The sequence below is a fragment of the Alosa sapidissima genome, chromosome 10 (assembly GCF_018492685.1).
Source record: "Alosa sapidissima isolate fAloSap1 chromosome 10, fAloSap1.pri, whole genome shotgun sequence".
Classification (NCBI taxonomy): Eukaryota; Metazoa; Chordata; class Actinopteri; order Clupeiformes; family Clupeidae; genus Alosa; species Alosa sapidissima.
The window spans coordinates 10,912,041-10,937,652 of record NC_055966.1 but is presented as its reverse complement, the minus strand read 5'-3'; the positions used below and the strand labels follow the sequence as shown (position 1 = coordinate 10,937,652).

Here is a 25,612-nt window from a genome sequence, read left to right as displayed (position 1 = left end):
TGTATTACTTCCAGTACAATCTACATTAAAGTTTTATATAGTCTGTGCATAGCTTTCAGTTATCTGAATGCATATGTGTGTGTGTGTGTCTGTGGAAGGAGAAAAAATATTATTGATACGATGTATTGATACCAACAAACAATAGTAGTTATAATGGAAAATTAAAACAATGTGAGTATGTCTTGGATCTAGTGCCACACTAAATTAAATATCTACACTCAAGGCACTGATAATCGCTATACTAAGTAGCATGCAAAGCGACCCATAAACGCAGTGACACTACATTAGAATGAGAGGGCCAACCACATTCTCATGCTATTTTCAGCCAGCAACACTTCTCACATGTTACTCTACGATGTCACTGAATGATAACAGGGGAGCCACCAGGAAACCGCCTGAGCAACACTTCCTGTTGGTTGCCACGGTGACGATCTTAATTCTATCAGCAGCCATCACAGCCTCTCCATCGCTCTTTCCCTGTGCCAGCCGAAGTTCAATAAGTGAATAAAAAGACAAACAGCAACACTAAAAACGCAACAGGGATTGGGCTGTTCCAGAATGGTCCGTTCAGTGAGCCGAAGGTAAACAAAAACCCACCCATTTGTTGAAGAGAGCCACGGAATGACCTCTCATGTGTCCTCTGACCTGGAAACAATTGCTGGCACGGAGCCAGTTCCAGTGAAGCAGATGATGGTTAAGTTAAAACGCACCTCCCAGGTCCATCTGGTTGTCATTCAGATACTATACGTGGCAGATAATGACTGTTCATATCAGTAAGTGGCTGACTTCCTCTATACTGAGCCAGCAAGGAAGGAGACAGTAAAGTATGGATCATTTGCCTGCCTATGTGATGTCTTGTTACATGAAGCACATACTTACCAACATGATAATGAGCATTGTATGGTGCAGAGCAATAACCATAAGATACGCAGAATATACCAGACATACTAATGACTTTACAGAAAAATAAAAATACTTTCAGCTTTAGGGTGTTTGAGATTTACTGTCCTTTAGCTCTCTGGAAAACCTAGTTATCAAACTAACTGTATCCATGCCATAGACAAGTCCTTCATGGAAGAACATTCAACAAAATTGAGGGAATCTCAGTGCGCAGATGACATCAGTGCTCCAGCACTCCAAAACAAATGTTTAAATTTCAACAAAGATGCTATCTGCTACTGAAGCGCTTAAATTGCAGTCAATGAGACTTCAAACTCTCTGCTGACAGTAGCTGCACATTCCAGTAACAGCCGTGACAAAAAGAGTAAAGCCTTCCCCTTTTCAAAGCACGGCATCACTGGATCACAGCTGAATTCTTTCTGGTAGTTTCACTTGTCAGGACAGGCAGAGACACTATGTCAGCAGCAAAGCGTGTATGAGAGAGAGAGAGAAAGAGAGAGAGGGAGGGAGTGTGTGTGTGTGTGTGTGTGTGTGTGTGAGAGTGAGTGAGAGAGAGAGAGAGAGAGAGAGATGTACACCCAGGGGTGTGTCTTCAACAATTAGTTCCTCAAGGAAGTACAACTGAAATTATCTTGAAACAGAGTGGCGAGCACTGACTGGAGTGGCACGGAAGATATTTGTTTTTCACCCAGTCAAAACTTGGGATTCTATTGATCCAGTACTCCCAGTCAAAACTTGGGACTCTGTTGATCCAGTACTTCATGTTCCACCTGACCACCTGATCCACGTGCAGAACAGCGGGAAAAATCTGACTGAGAGGAGGGAGGGAAACCACAGAGAAACAGGTATGTTTGTTTTGAATTCAAAGTTGTTGTGTCTTATCACTGGTGATTAAGCGTGCCTGCCCAGTGAGTATTTCTGAGTGTTTGCGGTCGCCTTAGAGACACCTTACCACTCATGGCTTTCAACTATGCATACAGTCAAAACACAACCTGTTTTCTGTTTGGCTCCAATAGTATTTTAAAAGAAACAAAAAGATGAGAAGAATGAGTAAAAAAAAAAGCTTGCTGCTGAGATGCTTCTCGTTTTTTGGATGCACTGGAGAACATGAACAGCTAGTTCAAGTGTACATTCTTTCCACAGTCCAACTTCTCCATAGCTTGTCTGCTTTCGAGGGGAATACTGCTATTTGTAGTCAAGCTGGAACAGGTACTGCTGCTTGCTCTGCTGACACACTCACGAGTGGGGTATGAGTGTCTAGTGGTGCCTCTTGAAATTGCACAACCAAGACTCAACAACCATGGAACCATCTATTTCCAGTTAGACTAGAGATGCCTCATTCATTTTTAAAGGTTCTGAAAAGAATACAGAAAACTGTATTTGGCTTCTCTAAAGTGAGAAATAGCCAAACAGATCATGGCGAGGCACAAACGGTTTAGTGATACTGTTCAACAGATCCCATTTTCACTTCCTTTTTAAGAGAACAGGGTTGCGTGTCGGAATCAATGCTAAAACTGGAGCGATTAACCACTAGCAAGCACAGGGAGGGATTCTGCTCACTCAACTGTACAAACATTCCATCAGCCTAAGGTGTTCTATTTTAGTTACACACACACACACAAACACAAGCGATATCGGTGTTGAAAGCTGTGAAAGAAAGTGGTGTAAATGACCAGCACACCAGCCTGTGACACATACAAGCATACACATGGACCAGCAAGGAAAGCGCGACTTATGTGTGGCCCCACAAACACATGCAGGTCCCTCCCCTCCCTGCTGCTCTCTACTCCTTTTCTCTCCACTTGTTCTTTCACCTCCTGAGGCACATAAATGAAAAAAAAAAAAAAAAAAAAAAAAAAGCACTATGTCCAAACAAAGGGTGAGTCAACCAGCTGAAGCCTCTTGCCCTAGTGACAGCCAGTTCTTGACCTAAGCCCTTAACGGATGACAGCCATCCCCCCAACCCCCACTGAAGGGCTTTGCGATGATGCAGTTATCAATGACCCGCTGGTCATTAAGACAATGGGTCTGCTCCTATCCTGCACAGCGCCTGTGAGAGTCCAAGGCTTTACCTCACAGCAGTCATCTGTGGAATGCTAAATATTTACCTCGCCTGTGGGTTCTCGTCCAATCAGATAGCTCGTCGTCGTACAGCTGTCGTCCGCGCTAGCCTTTTTTTTTTTTTTGGGAACACCCATGGTAATGACAGTTGAATATAAAATCGCTTGTGTTAAAATAAGTCAACTGGCTTACACCTTTAATTGGAGGGGCCTAGAAGTACTTGAGTCTTATTCTATTTCACAATCTTCCTTTATGCTGAAACTCTTCTTAATGTTGTCCTAAATTATATACATTTCTGATTCTCTAAACATGTTACAAAGATTTTGCATTCGCAGCTTTTCCTCATGACCTGATGTATTTAGAATGGGTCATGAGATGTCTGTAGCAGATGTCTGGTTAGCACAGAACAGCACAGATAATTGAGGATGGCATATATTGGATGTGCAGCTTGTTTTGGATTCTGTATTAAATTAGAGGATTACAGTTTCCAGCACATATTCATTCTGATGGAGCAGGAAAATTGACTGATTGGACCGCACAGCTCTCAAATCCTAATTGGATAACTGGCACAGAATTGGAGCTACACAGACTTTTAAATAGCCATTGCATTCTTTCTGTCATCATTATCTCTATTCAAGAAATTGATTTAATAGAATGTTCTCTGAATCCAAATGATCCTTTTATTTCCTGAGGAACAGGGCTGGATATTCACCTCCAGGTTACAGCAGTCAGTGGTAGCTAAAGTTGGTAGATGTTATTCTGAAATTATTCCTTAAAGTGTCTGCTTCCTGATTTGTTGCTATGTTTTTGCAATCCCAAAAAGTTATTGATACACTTTAGGTTATTTATGACTTCAATGAGGTGACATGTTTAAGGCCAATGCAATAATATTCCTTCGAGTACCTAAACCCCCACACATAACTGAGTGTTTGATGAAATCTGGTGGTGCGTGTGCAAACCTGCTCAAACTATGCAATCAACCAACCACTCTCCCTTCTTGTCCTCACTTGCAAACTGTTCTGAGCCTGCCCGAAAGCCCTCCACACAATTGAACTTTATTCCCTGTTAAGCCAAAAAGTTGAAGAGTAGAGCACCATTTTATTCTTTAAGGGGCTTTTTGTAAACACAGCACATGCAATTCATATTCATGGTTAATTTTCATGCCACATTTACTGATGTATTAGCCCCCAAACACATTAACCATTTCCGGAATTTAAGGGGTCAGTGATGTTATTTAGTAGCCAAGAAATCTAAACGCACCCTAGCGATGTGGGTCTAGCTTGCCAGGGTAGTTATTTAGAATATTGACCATCTGAAATAACCAGCTGTGATGTTTTACATCCAGGGGCAAACAGCCTGGACCCTTGCTGGCAGACTGTTACGTCTTCATTTTTGTTGCACGCAAGCTCTTACCACAACAAAGAATGTGGTCTTATTGCCCTACACACAGATATAATGGGCATATCAACAAGCTGTTATGTTTATGAGATGTGGATACATTGCTGAATTCCTAGAGGATATCTATGGTCCCTTCAGAGTCAGGCTTTTAAAGAGTCAAGGAGCTCTGGGGTCCCTAAGGCCAACACTCAAAGGGATATAAAAACACTACATGTCATAATAAACCTTTTTAAACAGGAAGATGGGATCATTTTGGTTCAAATTCATGCAACAAAATGTTTTTCTATTAACTGTGAAAATAGAAAAATGGGACAGTCTTTTACCTAAAAAAAATCAGTAACTAAGCTCTTTCCATCTTTTTTATGAACATCTGTGAAGCAATGGAGGCTTTTAGCACCAAGGATATGGCCATGAAGGCCCAGAAGAAAATCTTAAGTCAAATGGCCAGTAAGTCGGTGGTGCAGATGTTCATCGACGACACCAGCAGTGAGATCCTGGATGAGCTGTATTGGGTCTCAAAGGAGTACAGTGGAAACAAAACAGAGGCCCAGAAGGTCATCAAGGACCTAGTCAAGATCGCCGTGAAGATTGGTGTACTCTTCCGCCACAGCCGTTTCGATCCAGAAGAGTTAAGTCTCGCCCAGAACTTTAAGAAGAAGCTGCACCAAGGTGCCATGACTGCAATAAGCTTCCATGAGGTAAGTCATGCTTTCCTGGAAGCTTATATGTTGCTTAAAGGGAGTAGCCTAGCTCTGGAGAGGGGGGATCCTGAGGGAATTCAAACTAGAGACTCTCCTGTTGTGCCCTTTTTTCAGCACATAACTGTGATAACTTACTGGTTACAGGAAACATTTGAGAGAAATTTACATACATATATTATTCATACAGAGGCAGGGTACCACAGGGTTCATTTCACACTCCAATACATGGTGCTGTGTGGTGTTATGGACTGCCTGGTGTGAGGTCCATAAGACTGGGAGAAGTCATTTAGATATGTCATTTAGGCATACCGGTACTTTAAAGTTGAAGTAAAAAAAAAAAAAAGTAGTCATGATCTATTGCAAAACAGCATCACGCTGCAGTTCGACAACCATGCATGCCTTCAAAATAACATGAGGAGGATAACATTGCCTTTATCTATTTCCATTTGACTTAGGTGGACTTCACCTTTGAGAGTACTGTGATTTCGGAGATCCTGAGTGACTGCCGGGACATCCTTCTAAGGCTTGTGGAAAAGCACCTTACGCCGAAGTCACAAAACCGCATCCAGCACGTCTTCAACCATTACTCTGACAATAAGCTGCTGTCAGAACTTTACAGACCTAATGGGCCTTACAAACCCCACCTCACAAACATCTGCAATGGCCTAAACAAACTGTTGGAAGAGGGCAAGTTATGAGAATGACAGATCACAAAATGACTTCTTATGTGGCAGGTTTGCATGCAACAGCTGTGCACTGAAACAGACAATGTTGCATCAAGACAAACCCCCTTACACAGATGACCAACTATGACAAAAAGGCCCAGTCTGTGTATGTACTGTGGCCTTGTGTGTAAAATAATGTATGTACATATTACATATCTACATATTCAATATAAAATCTAACTCCTTAAATAACAATCACCAAAGGTCCTTACCCGAAGACAAACTGTTTAAGCTTAAGTTTTCAATATAATTTGTTGTTGTTTTTGGGCTTAGTCTTTGTACACAGTGGAATCTCCGTCCTCCTCCATGTATCACACTTAAGCTATTTACAATTAGATCTTCAAATACAAACAATTATTGTGTTCCTTCCTAAATGTCTACACTCCATATAATTACATAACTGACAACTGGTATTGTGAAATCAAGACAAAATGAATGAAATACAAAATGTACATTTAAAGTTAAATTTACAGAGGCATGATTGGAAGAGAATGCATGACTTGGAACATCCATGAACCCATATTGCCATCTAGTGGTAACCTTCATGATTTATGTGTTATCTCGGCATTGTCTAACCATAGCCACTGTTGAGAAAGTGACAAGACCGTCTACAAAGCCATCAAATGTTCATTCAAATTATCAAGTCTTCAGAGAATTCACAAATGCTGCTGCTTACCTTCAGATCAGTAGGCCTCCTGACACGGCACTGGCTAACAGATCACTGGAGCATCCAGGTAACCAAGTGCAACATTTCAACTGAACTCACTGCAAATTGGTTCTCCTGAACAGGCCTACAACACAAGACTGTTGACCAGCACTGGCAAACCTATGAACATATGGAAATGGATGGAGGATATAAACATTCTACCCAATAGTACTCATAAAACTTGAAATAAATTGTCAACATTTCACTATTCTACAGATTGTCTTTGCATGCAAGAATAAATGTGATGTCAGATTGAGAGATAGGGTAAACTTGAACTAAGCCTATGATAAATCAGGATCAATTATCACATTCACAAAAAGATCTAGTCTCTATGATGCAAAACAAATAAATTGCATTTTGTCTTAATTAATACAGTGATACATAGATTTAGCAAAATGTTTACATATACATACTAAATGAAATAGCTAAATTAGCTTTTGAAAATATACAACATGGATAGTAATGTACAATTCCATAAGACATAAGACTTTTCAAGTAAACAGCTCTCTGTTTATTCAGTGCACATTTTCCCAAATACAAAATATTTGGCTCTGCCTTTACATAGTAAAATGCCAGTAGAGGGATATCAAGTGTGAGTCCACAAGTCCACATTATACCTCCCCCTGGGCCAATATATGTTAGGGATTTCTTCAAGCTACTGAAGTAATGCACCACGTCATGGTACTTTTGAAAATCATTCATTATTTCATGAGGGGGCATAAACAATCACCTCTCTAATGTGTGTGATCCCTTTTAGAGCTTGTGTTGGCAGAGGAGGGCAATATGGAGAGGAAAACTGTGTTAAGCTCAACAGAACTTGTCCAGTGTACAAGCAACACACACAGAATGAGGTGGTGTGTTTGGCTACTGCTGTGCCCTCTGTCTACATCAATCCTATAAAGTTACAGATAAAGACACATACAAATAAAGCAAAACCCAGTAATTGAACGCATTTCGACTGTTCTAACAGATACATGTTAAGTGACCAGCTCTTTATAAATAACAATGGTAGTTGCTTGCCAAAAAGTCATTTGTCTTTTTTTAAATGCCATACATGAAGTAGAAGTGGGAACTCAGTAACGTCAGCAGATTTACCAGACTTTCACTCTGCTAGCAAGTAAACACAGGGTAATTTACTCCAACTAACAATGATCGTTGCAGTAACATTGCTGGGCTAATCTTAAACCACATTAATAATAGCTGCATGTGACACAATGTTGTGCTTAATATCCTTTACTCACAAAAAAGATAACCCAATATCTGTTGCCACAACAACAAAATGTTTGTAAACTACACAAAAAAGCTACTACGTCTTGTGCTGTTACCACCTTGGAAATGATAAATAGATCATATAATGAATAATAAATTAACTCTTTCTTTACCAGTACCTTAATATCAGAGGTAGTAACTAATTTGCATTCTTATAGATAGCATTGTGTTTATCTGTGCATCTAATATAAACTTAAAAGACTGCCAACTACATACACCATTCATGTGTTTTTTGCTATTTTGAGGCCCTTATAAACTCTAAGTGCAAGACAAAACCTAAACTAAGAGCTACACAATATCTCCCCTACCCCTTTCCCAGTGTAGTGTTATGATAGTGAATGCCTACTTGTGACCAACATGATTTCACTGTGATAAAAAAAGCCCTTAATGCCTGATGACAAACACAAAGAAACACAAGAACAATCAAAGTTGAAAGATCTCATCTTCCTTCTCCCGAAGTTTCTTGGTACGTCTGGTGATGGTGAGTGGAACAGCCCCAATGGTGGCCTGAGGTTGCCGCTCATGTGAGGAGGCTGCCCTGCCACGAGAGGGTGAGACGTGGCTCCTCAGCACTCTGCTCGAGTGAAGTGGGTCTTCCAAAGCAAACCTAAAGAGTAAGACACCCCTCCCCCCAAAAAAAAAGAAAGAAAGAAAAAAGATTTAATATATTTAGGAATTCATATGACTTGGAGTAGAAATTTTGGATTATTAGTGCCGGTAGTACTTTTATTATCTACATAATTACAAGCTCAAAATGTTGTTTAGGTAATTAAAGGTGCTCTAAGCGATGCTGGGTAACGTCACTACTGTTGACTTTCAAACAAAACAGAGCTAGCTTGCTACTTCCTCCCCTTCCCTCCCGTGCAATTGAAACTCTCCTAAACGCACATCTCATCTGTGATTAGCCTAAAAAACATGTGGCATCGCTTTTAAAGACTTTAAGGATTTTTTTGTAAACGTTTGCCAATAGGCCTAGGTTGTGTAGCCTATACATGTCATTTAGTTGGCAGATAACTTTAACATTGCTTTTTGTTGACATCATATCCGAGGAGTTCACACTCGTTTTTCTTTTCTCACGCTCAGATTAGTTCTGCTTCACCTTCTCATCAACAATAAAACTCTCTTGATGCAAGGGTTTTTTTGTGGGTCCCTATGCAATGTGGGTAGTGGGTAGAGGCACTCTGCCTCTGTAGTGTAGGTATGTCAGGTCATAATAATCATAACGCCACCGGCCCACCGGGAATCCTCCCGACTACCACTCCGCTACTGCTTCACACACACAACACAAACAAGCGGGCTACTTACGCTTTCTCTTCCCTGCATGTCTTTGCAGCCGCCTGTTTTGACTGGGTGATCAAACTGTCAATCCGTTTCAGATAATCCATTGGTGAAAGGTCTGCACCACTAGAGTCTTTCTCTGAATCTTTCTGTGCTGTTCCATTCTCAACCGGCTCATTTTTAGGTGCGCTGTCTCCTTGACATATCTCCTCATCAGAGGCCTCCTCTTCATTGCTGAACAGGCCCTTATCAAGGTCTGACAGCACAGGGATGGAGAGAGACTTCTTGAGGAATATAGATTCATTTGTGTACAGTCTGTTAGCTCTTTTAATTTGTTCCATCTGAAACAGAAATACACTTCATTATGTGTTGCCACAACAGCTGGCCTCCATTTAGTTTTTTTCTCCTTATTTACTCATGCGTAGTCCAATGCCTAATCCAGCAGCACCGCCACAGGTCTGTTCATCATTACTTTAAATGAACAACATAAAATTGTAAAACATTTTAATAGACTTGTGGTGAGTGCAACTGTCTCACAGTTCATATACAACCTTCTTAAAATGGTTTCAGATCTTATGTTATTCACAACTGGTATCATAAACAGAACTTGTATGGCAAGTCTGCTATACATGGATTAGACTGTAGGCTAAGGTTTTTTTTTTTCTTGGAGAGTTTAATGGAGTTAATGTTTTAAATCCACGTAGCCTACGGGAAACGGATCCTTACTCGTTACTTACAGAAACGCCATACTTCAGAGCCAGTCCTTGAAGGGTTTCTCCAGGTTGAACTTGATGCTCAATTCGCTTTTGGCGTAGGCCTACAGGTGACAAGGATGAATTCACTATACTTCCATAAGATCTCGTCCGTTGTCCGCGGAGGAGGCCACGAGCCCCATTTGGATGACGGTCCGACGACATTAGCCAAGCTTGCTATGATAGCAACCTGAGTAACGAAGGTTTAACCCGTGGTGGAGACGGCTAATTATAACCTAGCTAAACATTAGTGGTCCCTTGTAACTTTTGTTATCCACGTTAACTTAGCTTCCAATATATGTACAATTAGTCATTCGTGTGTAACATTAGCTGACTCATTAATTCATGTCCATGCAAATTAGAATCTAACTAGTTGGCTAGCTCCAACTATAAAATGGAACGTTAACTGGCTAGCTTAACGATGCTGTTTATGTTAGTTAGGTGAATACCCAACAACAGCGTTCTGCTTTGCATTTAACGTTAAAGGCAATACGCACATTGACACAAATAAATTGTGGGATTAGCAACCTCACCTCTCCTTAATTGTTGGCCAAGCAAGAATGAATATCAGTCTGTTCGACATTAATGTTTGTCGAACACGGTTTAACGTAAAGTTTACTTAGCCTTGAAACGCTAACGTTAACATTTAAGTTTAGAGTCAGACGACACAGTTTAAAAGCTGTAATGCTATGTCTTGTAAAATCACATGTTAGTTACAAGTTAATGACAACTCTGCTGAGGTAATTTTCACATCGTTAGCACAAAAAAACGCTAACCCATTAAGGTAAAGTGTGATGCGATGACTGGTAAATCTAACCTTGCCACAGGTCTCAGACTCAGACAGTCCAGGACTAGCTAGCTAGACTGAGGATACTTTTCATTAGCCTTCGTTAGCTTGACACATGGCTTAATAACGAGCTCTAGTAGGAAACAAAGTACAAACCATTATCAACAACTTGCTTAGCTGACGTTACAACCAGAGCTCACTAGGATTACTAATGCTAAGTTACTGTACATAGATCCAAACACTATTCTCGCATTGTCTGACATCCAGTCACGTGATGATACCACTTCGGAGGAGGGACTGAACACTGCAACTTGTCACTATCACAGTACATAGAACATAACTTCCCAGGGTCGGTCCTCCTCTGGTCATGATAGGCTACCACACGTTTCCTGTCTCTACTGAATTATTTTACCCCTTCCTCACATTGATTAATGCTACTCCACTACAATGAAAATCAAACGTTGTTATAAATGTTGTAAACATTGTTTATTTTGTAATGTCTTTCTATGCAAGTAACCATCCCTGGTGGTCTAGTGGTTAGGATTCGGCGCTCTCACCGCCGCGGCCCGGGTTCGATTCCCGGTCAGGGAATGTGCTTTTTGAATCACTAGCCTACTTCAGACGAATATCCTGGCTGTTAGACCAAGGTGCAGTTCGTCTGGAAAGGCAAGTCTGGGTTTACCCAGGTTAGGAAAAGTTAATTTTTCTTTTTAAAAAGAAAAGTAGCCAACTCAATGCAGCTGGTGTGAAGAATGTGTGTCTTGCGTCTCCTTTCTTCCCTTGTCAAAGGTTCTTAAAAGTTGGTGTTCAAGCAAGTTTCTGATTTCCTATCTCAGAACCAGATATTGCAAAAGTAGATAGATAGATAGATACTTTATTGATCCTCAAGGGGAAATTCAAGGGTCTCGGTAGCATACAGACATAACACACAACATGCACTTACAGCAGAAGTGGTAAACATAAGTGTAAGTATAAACATATAACTAAACTTCACTGTACAATAAAGACAGTAGAAGATAAGACAGATAAGAAAACTAACAAAACTAAAAACTAAATACACTATATAAGTTAAATTAAGAAAGTCCAATGTGCTTGAGGGTGATCAAGCATAAGACGCTTGTAGTGACAGGGCCAGGACTGGTGATGCTAAAGGGAGTGAGTGTCATGGTGAAGGTGCAAAAAGTAGTCCAACAGTGCAACAGTGCAAGAGTAAGGTCTAGAGACCAGCATAAATAATATAGACAAATAGGGGAGTAAAGTGTAATGTAGACAAGGTAAAATAAAAAACAATTTCAGTGCAAGAACAGGTTGAGGTAATAGGGTTATAGCCATTCATTCATTCAGTATTGTATCAGAAGCCTGACCGCAGCCATTGATCATGTGTGCTAATATAGCATGAAAAAAACAGTGTAGCAGTAAAAAAGTATGCTCTCTATACTCAAACAAAACTACTGATACCTGTGTTAAAAAAGATAAGTAAGGTAAAAGTTTAAGTAGGCTAGGTACTTAGTCTGGTGTGCTGTCTCAAAATAACAAAACACAAAATGTCATCAAATAAATGGCATCTAACATTAAAATACATTAGCCTACATATTAAACTGTACCCTGTAGGAAGGCTATTTTGAAAGTTTCTTAAATAGCATCATGCCAATCATCATTGCTTTTGTCTTGGAATGGCACACATGCCAGCTTAGGAGCAATTCATCTTTAATTCACATTAGCCTTTACTATACTGATAAAGTTCTCTGTTAAAGGTGTCTGAATTTGCTCCACCTTTTGCCCATCTAAATAGTTCAAACTTCATGTAGCCTATTCTTCATCACAGAAACTCGTTTTAGCCTATACTATAGTTGAACACAGTGCCCACGTGTTTTTTTTCCACATGCAAAAACACATTAGCGGCCTAATATTGATAAAGTTCGAACAACATTAGAAGAAAACATGCTGCTACATTGGTACGCTAATTTACTCGTTTTTTCCTCATTTTGAATATTTAATTCTCAAAGTTTCAACTATCTCACCTGTGACATTGATAGACATAGCCTATTTCCTGGTCTGCTCATAGGCTTATCATTAGCCTATTCCAGCTGATATTTCAGACGCACCTGCGCTTGCACACACTTTCATAGTTCGTAGTTCATAGTTTTCATAGTTCGTTTATTTTCTGAAGAGACGCATGTCCCTTGGATCTACAATATCATGGTCTCTACGGAAATTAATTGACGTTACGGTATCCATTAATTCTACCAAAGGAAAATATCAGACCTTGTGAATGAAATTCAAGACTTTGTAAACAAAATTCAGTAACTTCAAAGCCTTAATTTGACAATATTACATTTAAATTTGCTTAGGCTATTCATCTGTGTGAGCGATTCAATTCAGTACAGCTACAGCCACACATCAAAGATCCTCCTACCCTCTCTGCACACACACTAATGCAACAGCGCCCTCTAGAGTCCCATAATTCGACGGTCACAGAACTCTTGTCCAAGTATGACGGGTCAACTCAATAATAATCCATTGTGACATCACACTTTGTGTTTAGATTGAGTGGTTAAACGTGGGTAAAATTACATATTAATGTGAGAGATAGAGTTTCCTTTTTTGTCATTTTCGTTAAAAATGGGATGTTGCTGCAGTAAACAGGTAATTTCATTCATATAATTAGACCATATTTAGATTATTATCTTCATTTATAGTGAAAATTTATACTAAAAATGATTAGATCAATTAGACCTGATTTTTATTCATCTGACCAGTTAGGCCTACTGTAATACATTTTTAATGAATTCCATTAGAAACGCCTCATCAATATATTTATATATTTCTTAGGACAATGATGAGGACGACATCAGTCCTGCACTTCTTCACCGCAAAGCTGTGGTATCCCCTTCCATTTCCTCCACCTCTAGCCTTCCCCTTTCCAAAACCCTGACCCGCAGCAGCTCCTGCCCTGTCCTCTCCTTCTCCACCCTTTCATCCCGCAGTGCTCCCTCTCTTTCTCACTCCTCTCCGAACTTAGCCTCCTCCCGCTGCAACCCTCTCCTGCCCCACCCCTCACCCACACAATACCCCACTGCTGAATCTCCCCAGCGTCCAGTTGCTGGTGAGTCTTGCCTTCTTGTACCAGCCATGGCATAGTGGTGTGTTTTCTGAACACCTTATGCTGGGTTCTATTACTTGTAATTCTTCAGTCAGGTCCTCCTCCCTGTGATTCCCTTACTGCTTCTTGTTTAAGGCCTGGGACCTTCTGTTCTCTTTCCCCAGACACCCATCCATCATCCGGCCTCCGCACAAACCTCCAGTTACTAGGGTAAGGTTAGATTAGCTTAATACATAGTCAGCACTTTAAAATCAAATTGACATGGGGGTCCTCCTATACCATAGCCTGAAATAATAGATGTATGGAGTAATGGAATGCGTCCCACAATCAACTAATGTATGAAGTGAAATGTGTCCACCTCATCAGTATTCTCACCAAAGAGTGGACCTCTTGCTTGAAAAAGTACAAACAATAGCAGAATGAACTTCTTGCTTGTACATACACTTGTGTAATAAAAGTGTATTCCTGTCTCTTACAGGTTTCCGAACAATGGGAACACCTGTTATTTAAACGCCACCATGCAGGGTCTCCTAGGCCTGGTCTTCTTCAACAGTGACATCATGGAGCAAATACAATGCTGGAGAGGACACTCGTTTGCCCCTCTTCTGAGGTAATGAGAAGCACCCCTGAGCCATCTCATTCACCAGCAGTCCAGCACAGAGATTTCTCGAAAGGGACACGGGCCCTGAGCTTAGTCTTTGTTGGCTTTTGAAATTGGTTCCTTTAGTTCTTCTGAATCAGTCTTTACATCTGTAGGAACATGGCAAACCTACAACAGTCAAGACAAAATCCTAGGAGAGCCGAGAGAAAGGGGCAGATCCTGAAGAAAATACAGAGGTGTATTTCAAAGATCTGCCCCCATTTCCATGGGGACCACCAGCAGGTAGGATGTTCTGATCTCACAAATAGTAGTGAGGATGGGTGACATAATTGCCAGGCAGGAATGCCTAAAAAAGATATCTCTTAGTAATAGTGAGATATAAGGAAGGTCTGAGTGTGGTAGGTTTGGAACGAGAGTTTAATTTGAACCACAGAGCCCAGGGAAGCTTTTATTATTTTATTTTTTTATGCATTTGACTTTAACCTTACTTCTCTGTTGTTGTAAGATGCGGTTATGTCTATTGTTGTAAGTGGATAAAAGTGTCTGAGAAGTATGATGTTTTATTCGCAATCTATCACAGGACGCCCACGAATTCCTGGTGTTCTGCCTCATTAAAATAAAAGAGGAGGGCGAAGCTCTCAGCAAGCTGGGGCTGTTGCCCAGGTGTCCTGTGGCCAACCTGGAGTTCCAGCTCCTATCGGTGCGCACATGCAACAGGTAAGACCTGCACTTTTAAGACTTACATTTAAATACAACAAAAGTCGTGGCGAGTCTGTGTCTCGCTAATCACTACAACAGAAATATGACGTTTGTTTTTGTCTTATTGAAGCTGTAGACTCAGTGTAGAGAGGAGGGAGGATTACAACCATCTCTCCATCCCGTCCTCCCACCAAGGCACAGTGACCGACAGCCTGGCCCAGTTTTTCAAGGTCACACATCACGCGTATATAGAAAACAATGCCACTGAAACCAACAGTTGTTGAGGAGGCATAGTCACTGTAGTGTTTTTATTTTCTTCTCTCAGACAACAGAGCTGGAGTGGGCCTGTAGCTCCTGTCCAGGGCGGGCAGCCTCAGAGGAGCTCCAGTTCGTCACTCTGCCACGGTATGCAGCCTAACATATGCCACCCAGGCATGAAACTATGAACAATGAATAAAAACATAGTTAAAATAGAAATGTATGGTTTACAGTAGCAATCTGCTTTAAAGAAAATGTCTGTCGTTTCGTCTTGAGACACTACACGTTTACTCTACTCTATGTCCCTTGCAGGGTTCTAGTCCTTCACCTTAAGAGATTCGGTGGCGTATCTCTGCAGAAAAGTGAGTGCAGCATTGGGATCGCCCCAGAGCTGAGTCTCCCCTCCCATCAACAGAGAGGCGGGTTTGTGGAGCAGCTTATGCCAAGGTGGGCAAGGACCATTGCCAGTAATATTAGCATATTAAGTGCATATCTTATTAAAATCCTGTAAGTGAACCACTCACCGTATCATTTATGTACTAGATATAGAATCAAACAGAGATTAAGCCAAAATGACCATGACTGAACTAATTAAAATAATTATTGTTGTTTTTTTTATCCCTGGCATTCTCTGGACAGTTTGGAGATGCCATATTACACTCCTTCCACATCTCCGGCCAGCAGCCACAGCAGCAGTTCTTCTCTAGGTAGGTGTGAGCTCCAGCACCACATCAGCGTCAACACACAAGAACAATTTAATGAATTCTATTCTTAAAAGAAACAAGAGGTCTGTAGGATTGTAACTATAGAGGTCGAGTCATGCCAGGTCTGTGTTCACCTTATACTCTCATGTTTATTCTTCACCCATCAGTCTTGAGGGACAGTGGAGAGGGTGCAGGAGAGCCAGATAGCATGGCGTCTCATCTGGTGAGGAATGGCAGTTACTGTACACCAGAAAATAGTAAAAGGAGAAACAAATGCAATGCTCAACACAGAATTGTCATAGCTGTAATAACATGGAATCGATGCATTTATTTGACTTTTTTTTTACACAGATCAAAACAGAGTGCAATACCACAACATACCACTTGGAGAGTGTTGTGTCCCACCTGGGTGACAGTATGGAGAGTGGTAAGCAGCCAACAAAAAATGATTTCATAATATTCCAGTATCCACTTAAGTCCAAAATTCCTGGCATTCTTTATAATGGTCAACATGCTTGTTCAGGTCACTACATCTGTGATGTTGCGGAGGGGGATGGCAGTACTTGGCTGTGCTTTAATGACAACATTGTGTCACGGAAGACCAAAGAGGACGTATTGCAGGAAAGGGCGAGCACAGCCTACTTGCTCTTCTATGTGAAGAGGTATTGCAGTAGTCTACATCTTGGGTATTTGGGTGAGAAATTAAAATATGTCACCTTGATGACAGACATTTTTTACTTTCTTTATAGTGAAGAAGGAGAGTGAGAGAAAGGAGTTGGCTAGATGTCATCTAGACACGGGAAGAGATTTGGCATTGTGAGTGCTGTGCAGAGCAAGGATGCGGTTGCTAGGACAACTAGTATGGTCTGTTGGAATTTTCCTATGATCTTGTGAAAGTTGGTTTGGAAGTTTGGGTACAATTTTTGTAATCACTGAAATAATTAACCTTTTCAGATACCATAGTTTTGCTGAAATGATTAGCCTTTTCAGATACCGTAGTTTTGTAATCACTGAAATAATTAGCCTTTTCAGATACCGTAGTTTTGCAAACCAGTCTGTATGAATAATTTCATTTCAGTCATTAGGCATTTCCGTTCAAAAGTCATAACAAGTCATGAAAAGTTGAACCAATCCAGGTTTTTCTTTGTGTCTCTCCTGACAGTTTCTTTACACCAGGCTGTTTGACTATATAGTCTTCTGAGCCCCACCTTGTGTCATGATGTCATGAGAGAAATTGGCTGCCGGGCAGAGACACCCTTCTGCTGGTGACTACACCCTGTTCTACTGAGGTAATGAGGTTCACATCGGAAAAACTCACTCATGATATGTTTGTTTTTGTGTCTCAAAACTTATGGCTTCTCTATCTATAAACTTCTAGAGAACTCTTCCTTGGCGTGGTCGTCAGAGTCAAAAAAGCAGAAAAGTGCAATGTGAACATCAGCTCAGAAACAGAGAGACGGTTGCCGTCAAGAGGTATATTTCCACTTTTTGTTGATTCACATTTTGACATTTGCCAGATTGCCTATATGTAAAAGTACCTTAGTGTTCAACAGAACTATTTTTCCCACTGGCAACAAGGGATCACATGTTATTCTTCTGTGTCCTGGAAGCTGTGATGATGGATTTCAACCTTTTCTCCATCATTGTGATCCGTGTTGGAGGATAGGTCGGATGGCTCATATCTTCAAGTTCACACAAAGTTCTCCACCAATGTGATCCATGATCGATGCTGGAATGGAAAATAGCCTGGCTCACATCTTCATCAAGTTAACACTTGTAATGTTTTATAATAAGCACCATCAAACATTAAATAAATGTTCATTAAACTAAAAATGCAGTGCCTCTCAAATGTGTAATATGTGAAGTGCTCTGAATAGTGCGTTGAATGTAATTGATTCATGGATAGTAGGGCTGCTGTACTGTGACTACTACTGAGATTTGAGAGGAAACCCACCCACCACAACATGTCAGTGGCGTAGCCTCGGGTGTGTCTGGGACACCCAATCGGTCGGCCTGGCACTCCTAAAATATTTTCCACCTAATATACTTTCACGCTTACCATTACTTTGTCCGTTCTTAACATTCTAACCTGCCAAACTAACCATAATAGCTTATAGCAAACTATGATGAAATTGCATGTTTAAATCCATGTCCCGCCGTCTTGCACTGTAGCCTCGCATTGCACCCGTTAAAACGCAGCAAGCGCGCATTATGCACTTGGCCATCGGAAACCCTGAAATGACTGTTTCCACAGCGAATTAAGCAGAAAGTTAAGTGCTGGTTAGCCTATTCCTCACTGATCAAGGTTCTTGATGTCTGTCCAAAGAATATTTTCCCAAGCATTTCTTCGGCCAATTGGTTACAGCTCATTAATAAACAAAGTAGGCCTAGTTCATGTGTTGATTTGTAGACCTAGACCTACAGTAAAACTCATCTCTAAAATAAGCACTGCATTCTTTTTAGTTTTTAAATAGCTTATGGCTTAGTTTTTCTCCATTTAAGTTTGAAAATGAATCATGGTGCAGGCTCTGAAAGAGAATTATTCTTGCGAGTATAGGCTATATTTTAACTTGCGGTTTTCGACTGTCATTACGCGATCACATTCATTTTGAGAGCACTGATAAGCTATACAGTAGTGTAATGTAGTGTAAACATTTCCAGGTCATTTGTGTCCCAACTGTCATGTCTCTGCACCCCTCACTTTTACTGGGTTGAGGCCACTTAAAATCTCACAGGCACACCTTATAATTTGAGCCTTGTGCTGCTGCCCCCAGTCTATGGAATAAGTTGCCCCTCCATTTACGCACTGCCCCCTCTCTAGGGTGTTCAAACAACACCTAAAAACACACCTGTTCTCTGAGGCCTTTGGCCTCTGACCCCCATTCCCTACCTATCCCTTTGTTTGTAAAGCGACCTTGGGTAACCTGAAAAGTGCTATATAAATTAAAGTTATCATTATTATTATTATCAGAATTTCTGGCTACGCTCCTGCAATATGTTGGAGAATCACATCAAAAACCAGTCAAACATCATAAAGATAAACTTTGGACAGCCACTATAAAGCTGTCTGTTCACAGAGATCAAGGTACAGTCATGGGCGTAGGCCTAGGTTTTAGATAGGACGCTGTTTGACTAGTCACCATCAATCTTTTGAGATGACAAAATTGTCCTCCTTTGTGGTGATTGGAGTGATTCTGACGGCCAGGTTGACATTAAAAGAAACGCGTCATTTGATTGACTGAAACCGAAGGTGGGTTATCTGACACTTTTTTTTCTTGACACTCATGTGAGAGTGATAAAGCTACCGGTACTTCACTTTGTGGTGGAACTGGCAGGCAAGCTAGCGGGTGTATCAGGTAGGCTAAGTTATCAGGGCTGTCTACCAATACATAACCCAAAAAAGGCCAGTGTTAAACAATGTAATATTCCCATTGCCCTTCAGCATGTACATTTTTGCCCCTTGTTGTGCTTTGTAGATCAGCTATGCCACCAAAGAAGAAAAGGGACATACGAAGGTTTTTCATTATGCAGAGTCTATAGTCTTATGAGCCAGACTCACATCAAGATGTAGGGTCTGGGAACTCACCATTGGCAGTGCTCAATCCGAGGGGCAGGATAAACGGTTGTCTTTCAGATTCCCTCTGCACGCAATAGGATAGCGCTACAACCAGGGATGGGCACAAATACATCAAAATGTATTTCCAAATAAAATACCAAATACCCACATTAAAAATGAGCTACAAAATACAGCAGCCAAAAAATGTATCAAAATAAAATACTGTATTTTCATCATCTCAATAAAATACTAATTACAAAATAGTATTTTGTATTTGAAATACGTATTTTAAATACATGTATTAGAAATACTGCCCATCCCTGGCTACAACTCCCATGTCCCATGCATTTTCCCACCAGTGGAGCTAGTTGGCCAGTTGATCAAACATTTGCCAACTTAAATAAAGCATAACTCGCGTCACGCTGTTCGCCAGCAGCAGCATCCATCTTCTTTGTTTTCAAGTAGCAGGGAATTCACACGGAACCGTCTCAACTGTGCCATCCTTATGTTAAGCCCGTGCACCGACTCTACGATGTGATTGGCCTGATCGAAGTTTAATTTTTACAGCTCGCAAGCCAAAGGAGAGTTGCTAGACTACCTGGTTATACCTTCGTTAACCTAACCTGACTCTCGCCAGATGAATTTCGTTCATGATACTTTTTACCTGCATCGAATCGCGATTTATTGTGCATCTAATCAGAGACTTTCTAATGAGGTGACACAGCACTCAAAAACTCCTCCATAGAAATGCATGGGGTTAGTTTGTAAGGCAGTTGTCTACGCATATCACACCCCCTCCGCGGCAAAACCTCGACGTGAATATATTGAGCCAATCATGTTGTGTGTTGTGAATACATTGAGCCAATAATGTGGTGTGTTGTGAAGACATCGTGCCAATCCTGTGTTGTGATCTCGCCGCTGGAGCAAGATTGGTGTCGTGAAGCCTTGCGCAAGCGCATTTTTGCCGAAATAGATGCCTGATAAGTGCCCAAAAAGCGTTGCAATATGGCCGCCGAGTGGAGGGACTTGCCTAAAGGGACTTTGATCTAATGTAACACTCGGTGGAGAGACTTCCACTTTCCAAGTTTCACTTTCACTGTCGTTGTGAGCTAAAAGACTACTTATGGGAAATACTTTGAAGTTCCTTTTAAATAAGAAAACAGAGATAATTATTTTTGGTCCACTCAGCTCTGTTCCTAAGATAAGAAATGCACTTGGGCCACTGGCTGTAAATTGCCACAGTGAGGTCAGAAATCTAGGTGTTTTCCTAGATTCCTCTTTGAATTTCAATAAGCAGGTCAGTAGTGTGGTTAAGGGAAGCTTTTTTCAACTAAGACAAATAGCTAAATTAAAGCCCTGGCTCTCATATACTGACTTAGAAACTGTAATCCATGCTTTTGTTACATCTAGGCTGGACTATTGTAACTCTCTGTATTTAGGTCTGAACCAATCTACCCTTGCTAGACTTCAATTAGTCCAAAATGCAGCAGCTAGGCTTCTTACTGGAACAAAGAAACATATGCACATACAGTTAGTCCTGTGCTGGCCCAACTCCATTGGTTACCTGTCAATTACAGAATTCATTTTAAAGTTTTACTTTTTGTTTTCAAAGCCCTAAATGGAATGGCACCACAGTATATCTGTGACCTTTTAAGTCCCTACTGTCCTTCTAGGCCACTGAGGTCTTCCTCACAACTTCTCCTATCAGTCTGCCCCTAGACTCTGGAACAATCTCCCTATAGAAATTAAGTCCTCTCCCACCATCAGTAGTTTTAAATCAAATTTAAAGACCCATCTATTTTCTTTGGCCTATAATCTCCATTAATTTCTCCCCTTGTTTGGTTTTTTATTTTTATTTTATTTATTTAATCTTATTTCTATTTATTTTCTGCATTATATTAACTGGCATCTAACTTTACTGTACATCTTTCTCTAGGCCTATAGTAGTAGTAGTTTCAGTAACCATATGTTTATTTTTATCTACAATCATAATCTGTTTATTATTATTATTATTATTATTATTATTATTATTATTATTTTGTATTTTCATTTATTTATTTTTATTTTTTGTCATTTATGTCTTTATTTTTTGTTTTTATTACTGTTTATTTTATTTCTGAGCACCTTGGGTCAAAAACATTGCGTTTAAGTGTGCTATATAAATAAATATGACTTGACTTGACTTTTGAGTAGGATCAGCTCCAAAAATGAATGGGTTTTCTTCAACCTGTGCTACACTTTCCCACCAAGTTGTGCGAAAATTCTACCCATAGTTTTTTTTTTTTTTATGTTGGCAGACAAACCGCACTACAGTAGCCTACATGGTGCAGTAAATGGAAGCTCTTGGTAGCGCATACAACTAACGTCTATAAAAACAATATATTTATGGGATAAAACTAGACACCTCTGATTGCGGTTTATGGTTAAACTGCTGATGTGAACACCAGCCAGCGGAGGGCACTTATAGGCAGTGTTGGGTCAGATTACTTTGAAATGTAATCCATTACTGAGTACAGACTACACACCATTTTTTGTAATCAGTAACGTTATCCATTGGATTACAAAAATAATGTAATGTAATCTGAATACTTTTGGATTACTTCAAAGTAAAAAAACTAAAAATTAAATACATTGAATAAAAAAAGACACTCAATCAAGATCATTTTGATGCTACACTGATATTTACGGTGAATAACATGTCTGACATTGCCAATGCACACCCAGAATGCCTTCTATTGCATTATGTAGGCCTAATGTTATTCTCACGGGTAGCATTACCCTTTTTGTCTGTTTCAGAAGAAGTGATAGAGAAAAAAGTGTATTGAAAAGGCCCTTGACTCTATGTGTGTTTGCGAGTGTGTGTTGGGGGTGCAAGGTGGCCTAGGCCTAACCTGACTCTCGCCAGATGAATTTCGTTCTGCCTAGCTCCACTCACATCCATCTTCCGTTGAGCAGGGTTCTCAAGTTTTGAGCTCAGCTTGGAGTGAGATGGGGGGGGGGCACTCACTCACTAAAATGTTTCGCTTGTGTGTAGAATTGAATAAAGTAAGTGCATTATTTACTAAGATGAGTGCACCATTTATTAAAATAAGTGCGTAAAACTTGCGCACTATGTAGCAAAAGGTGTGCACACATGGGCGGATTATCAGATGTGAAATGGGCCCCTCAGGCACAGTTGTGCACAGATGTGAAATTCAAAAGGTTGGCAACTCAGCTTAGTTAGGTCTGGGGTCATGCTCCCCCAGAAGATTTTTTTTTTAAATAACAACTTCTGGTGAGATTTTTGGAAAGAAGCATTAACACTTTGAGACCTTGAATTTGTCATTGTATACATCCTATATCTTGTTTTTGTTTATTTTCCAGGACAGTCAGGGATTTGTACCCATCTTGCATAGCTTATGTCTCTTATGTCAGCCTTTATATCAAGAGGAAACCATTTGTGTTTTTATGTCACCAGGAAGCATGTCAGTAGATATAACTTTTGATATTTAGTCACTCAGTACATATATCTCGTAAATTGGTGAGCCATAGAATATCCCACCGTCAAGATTGTTATGACCGCCGCCGGTCATATAGGGATTGTCAACGTTTTTTTTATTCTTTTTTTTTTTCCCCGTCATCTTCTATCTGAAATTTTACCCGGGACACCGAAACACCAGGGCACATGAAATTTGGTGGGTATGTAGCCCCACTAGACTAGACCCCGGGGGCCACTTCCCCCCCGCGCTGGGCCTCCCGAAACCCAAAAAATGCAGTTTTTCCTAAATAACTACCTGAACCGTGGCACCCAGGATGAAGACATTTTTATGGTATGTTGGTCTCAAGGGCCCACATCAACCTAGCCTATAATCACTCATTTGTGATTTGCAAGTGTTTGTAAGTACACCAGGAGTTTATTTAATATTATATTCATCAACATTCATCATACATTCACCATCACTTTAATATGTGAATTTCTTTCTCTGTTTAATCACTATACAGTCTGTACTTAAATTATACAGTGTTAAAAAGCAATTATAGGGGGGTTTGGACGTACCCCCAGATACATTTTTTTTAAAAATTACCCCTCAAAGGATTTCTTGATTGATTTCAAATATCTTTAGCAGGGATTAGAAACAGTTCAAAGAATGAAAATGAAAACCAGAATCAAACACAGTTTTTGGAAGGACGTAACTGAAAATGGGAGCAAAACTAATTTCACTTGTTCCGGAGTGAAAACGTCATTTTCAATTTTAGATAACCGGTTAATAACGGAATTTATCATTCCGATTAATCTTTGTTTGAATATTACTCAAAATATTATTCCATAGGCTTGGAAAGTCTGCCCACACAGTGTTTCCCAGACCCCTTAAGATGAGTCAGATGTTATGAATCGGTATATCCCCTGCATAATTGGCTAAAACTACTAGTTGATAAAAAAAGAATATTAATATCCAACACTATCTACCTGCCTTTTCCAAGTATGTATTCTAAATTACTGAAACAATTTGTGAAATAAGATACCAGAGACACTAGGCAAATATTTATAGGCCTGTCATGCAGTTGGTAGCACCATACATAGGTTAGGCTATTGCAAGGCTTAAAGCAAGGACATTTTCTGTTTTCTGAAGTTAGGCTATCAAGCATTTTTAAGACCTAATATTATATAGGCATTAAAATATTATGATATCAAATAATGTTTTTGCTCATAACGAACCTAAATGAAAATCATTCTGTTTCCATTCCCTGATCTTTAGTGCCAAATTATGTTTTGCCATTCACAACCTATAGGTAACCTATAGGCTACTCACTCACTCACAAAGTGGTGAATAATGAAGTAGCCTACATGTATAGTTACTGTATTAAAGTACCTTTATAAATCTCATATAAAGAAACAACCTCAAACACGAGTGAACAAGCAACATGTTAATTTCTTGAGGACACAAACTCCTGTGCTGGCCTAAGCTTGTTGGTTCATCTACCAGCAAATGATTGAAATCTACTGTACCACCCAATGAAACTGGAAGATTTAACTGGAATCTAAGCAATTACATCTCATGCACTAAGCTTCATATGTGATGTGCTTTGACATCATCAAACGTCTAGTCTAGTAGTCTACTGAGTAGGGTTTGTTTGAAAATAGTACTTTTACTTATTCTGATTGAGTAGAATTTCAGTTATGTAACTGCTTTTACTTGTGTAGATTGATTTACACCATATATGAAAAGAAAGGAAAAAGACAAACGTCACCCCCACCAGCTTGACACCGATTATAGCCTATCCTAGTTTGATTCGACATGTCTTCCAAAATTGGATAGTCATAGATGCTGGGAAAGTGGATGCATGACTATTTTGAGAACCCATGTTGAATTATCACGTGTATTAATGGGTTGACATCGACAGCAGAAATTACAATCAAAGGTTATAAACTAGCGACACACAGAAATAGACTAACGTTAAGCTACGCACGAGCATGCCCTTATTAGCCTATCTGACCTGACCATCATCGAAAAATTCGAGGAGACAAAGTCTTGCGGATGTAAATAACGTAGACTAACAGTGAGGTTGTTGCCGGGTTAACTGATTATGGACTGACTATGCCGGGTCTGATTATAGACTTTTTCGACTTGGTGGTCAAACTTACCACTTCGTTGTAGAGACAGTTGACACCTAGCTGCATGCACTGTGCAACCTGCTGCCAATGGTGAACTTTCGCGGGGGTCACTGTCTGATGGTGATGGGTGAAACCAGAGCCATATAAAGGTAGAGTTGCGACAACTCCATTGACGCTAATGTTCCATTTTTTTTCAACAATGGCGGCTAATGGAAGCCTCAAATAGTTCCCGAAAGTTAACAATTTATAATAGCAGCAGTGCAGTTACAGACTGTTTGTAGCCAACATTTCAGACTCAGATTTACATTATTGGCTCATCCGAATAATAATAATAATAATAATAATAATAACAGTAACAACAGTAATAGTAGTAAAGTAATAGTATTAATAACCTAATTATAATAATAAACTATTTATGTATCGACTATGACAGCTTTTCTGCTGCTCAGTTTTTATCAGTTCCTTATCAAATAAATTAAAAGAGGCTAAAGCCCAATAAATGTGCCACACATACTAACCTA

At 40.1% G+C, this 25,612-nt stretch overlaps 3 protein-coding genes, 1 long non-coding RNA gene and 1 other non-coding gene across 13 annotated transcripts; 3 read left to right on the top strand and 2 right to left on the bottom strand.

The window, feature by feature from the left end:
* The first annotated feature begins 1,542 nt into the window (after nucleotides 1–1,542).
* On the top strand, nucleotides 1,543–6,694 carry tnfaip8l2b (tumor necrosis factor, alpha-induced protein 8-like 2b). Of its 2 annotated transcripts, XM_042108459.1 has the most exons (4): nucleotides 1,543–1,587; nucleotides 1,624–1,745; nucleotides 4,738–5,057; nucleotides 5,516–6,694. In XM_042108459.1, the coding sequence occupies exons 3-4, from the start codon at nucleotides 4,740–4,742 to the stop codon at nucleotides 5,756–5,758; spliced, it is 561 nt and encodes a 186-aa protein (XP_041964393.1). In that variant the 5' UTR covers nucleotides 1,543–1,587; nucleotides 1,624–1,745; nucleotides 4,738–4,739; the 3' UTR covers nucleotides 5,759–6,694. The 2 variants fall into 2 exon arrangements, with proteins under 2 accessions (XP_041964393.1, XP_041964391.1); XM_042108457.1 differs by lacking the exon at nucleotides 1,543–1,587 and having other exon boundaries at nucleotides 1,605–1,745.
* A 285-nt stretch (nucleotides 6,695–6,979) lies between these two features.
* On the bottom strand, nucleotides 6,980–10,895 carry lysmd1 (LysM, putative peptidoglycan-binding, domain containing 1). Of its 2 annotated transcripts, none has more exons than XM_042108450.1 (4): nucleotides 10,608–10,895; nucleotides 9,776–9,980; nucleotides 9,066–9,379; nucleotides 6,980–8,367 (listed from the first exon to the last, which is right to left on the bottom strand). In XM_042108450.1, the coding sequence occupies exons 2-4, from the start codon at nucleotides 9,953–9,955 to the stop codon at nucleotides 8,184–8,186; spliced, it is 678 nt and encodes a 225-aa protein (XP_041964384.1). In that variant the 5' UTR covers nucleotides 9,956–9,980; nucleotides 10,608–10,895; the 3' UTR covers nucleotides 6,980–8,183. The 2 variants fall into 2 exon arrangements, with proteins under 2 accessions (XP_041964384.1, XP_041964385.1); XM_042108451.1 differs by having other exon boundaries at nucleotides 10,734–10,895.
* A 201-nt stretch (nucleotides 10,896–11,096) lies between these two features.
* Nucleotides 11,097–11,168, top strand: trnae-cuc. The gene has a single exon. It is a non-coding gene; the product is annotated as a tRNA-Glu (tRNA).
* Nucleotides 11,169–12,979: 1,811 nt separating this feature from the next.
* On the top strand, nucleotides 12,980–17,874 carry LOC121721458 (ubiquitin carboxyl-terminal hydrolase 37-like). Of its 7 annotated transcripts, none has more exons than XM_042108412.1 (17): nucleotides 12,982–13,223; nucleotides 13,410–13,683; nucleotides 13,845–13,890; nucleotides 14,159–14,290; nucleotides 14,437–14,563; nucleotides 14,862–14,998; nucleotides 15,111–15,210; nucleotides 15,306–15,385; nucleotides 15,551–15,685; nucleotides 15,878–15,945; nucleotides 16,110–16,165; nucleotides 16,294–16,369; nucleotides 16,466–16,604; nucleotides 16,692–16,758; nucleotides 17,105–17,231; nucleotides 17,321–17,415; nucleotides 17,521–17,659. In XM_042108412.1, the coding sequence occupies exons 1-14, from the start codon at nucleotides 13,200–13,202 to the stop codon at nucleotides 16,705–16,707; spliced, it is 1,410 nt and encodes a 469-aa protein (XP_041964346.1). In that variant the 5' UTR covers nucleotides 12,982–13,199; the 3' UTR covers nucleotides 16,708–16,758; nucleotides 17,105–17,231; nucleotides 17,321–17,415; nucleotides 17,521–17,659. The 7 variants fall into 7 exon arrangements, with proteins under 7 accessions (XP_041964341.1, XP_041964340.1, XP_041964342.1 ...); XM_042108411.1 differs by having other exon boundaries at nucleotides 16,692–16,806; XM_042108407.1 differs by having other exon boundaries at nucleotides 12,980–13,223; nucleotides 16,110–16,369; nucleotides 17,609–17,874.
* On the bottom strand, nucleotides 15,304–25,194 carry LOC121721489. Its single transcript, XR_006034849.1, has 4 exons — nucleotides 25,122–25,194; nucleotides 17,481–17,671; nucleotides 16,077–16,162; nucleotides 15,304–15,420 (listed from the first exon to the last, which is right to left on the bottom strand). It is a non-coding gene; the product is annotated as an uncharacterized LOC121721489 (long non-coding RNA).
* Between the last annotated feature and the right edge of the window lie 418 nt (nucleotides 25,195–25,612).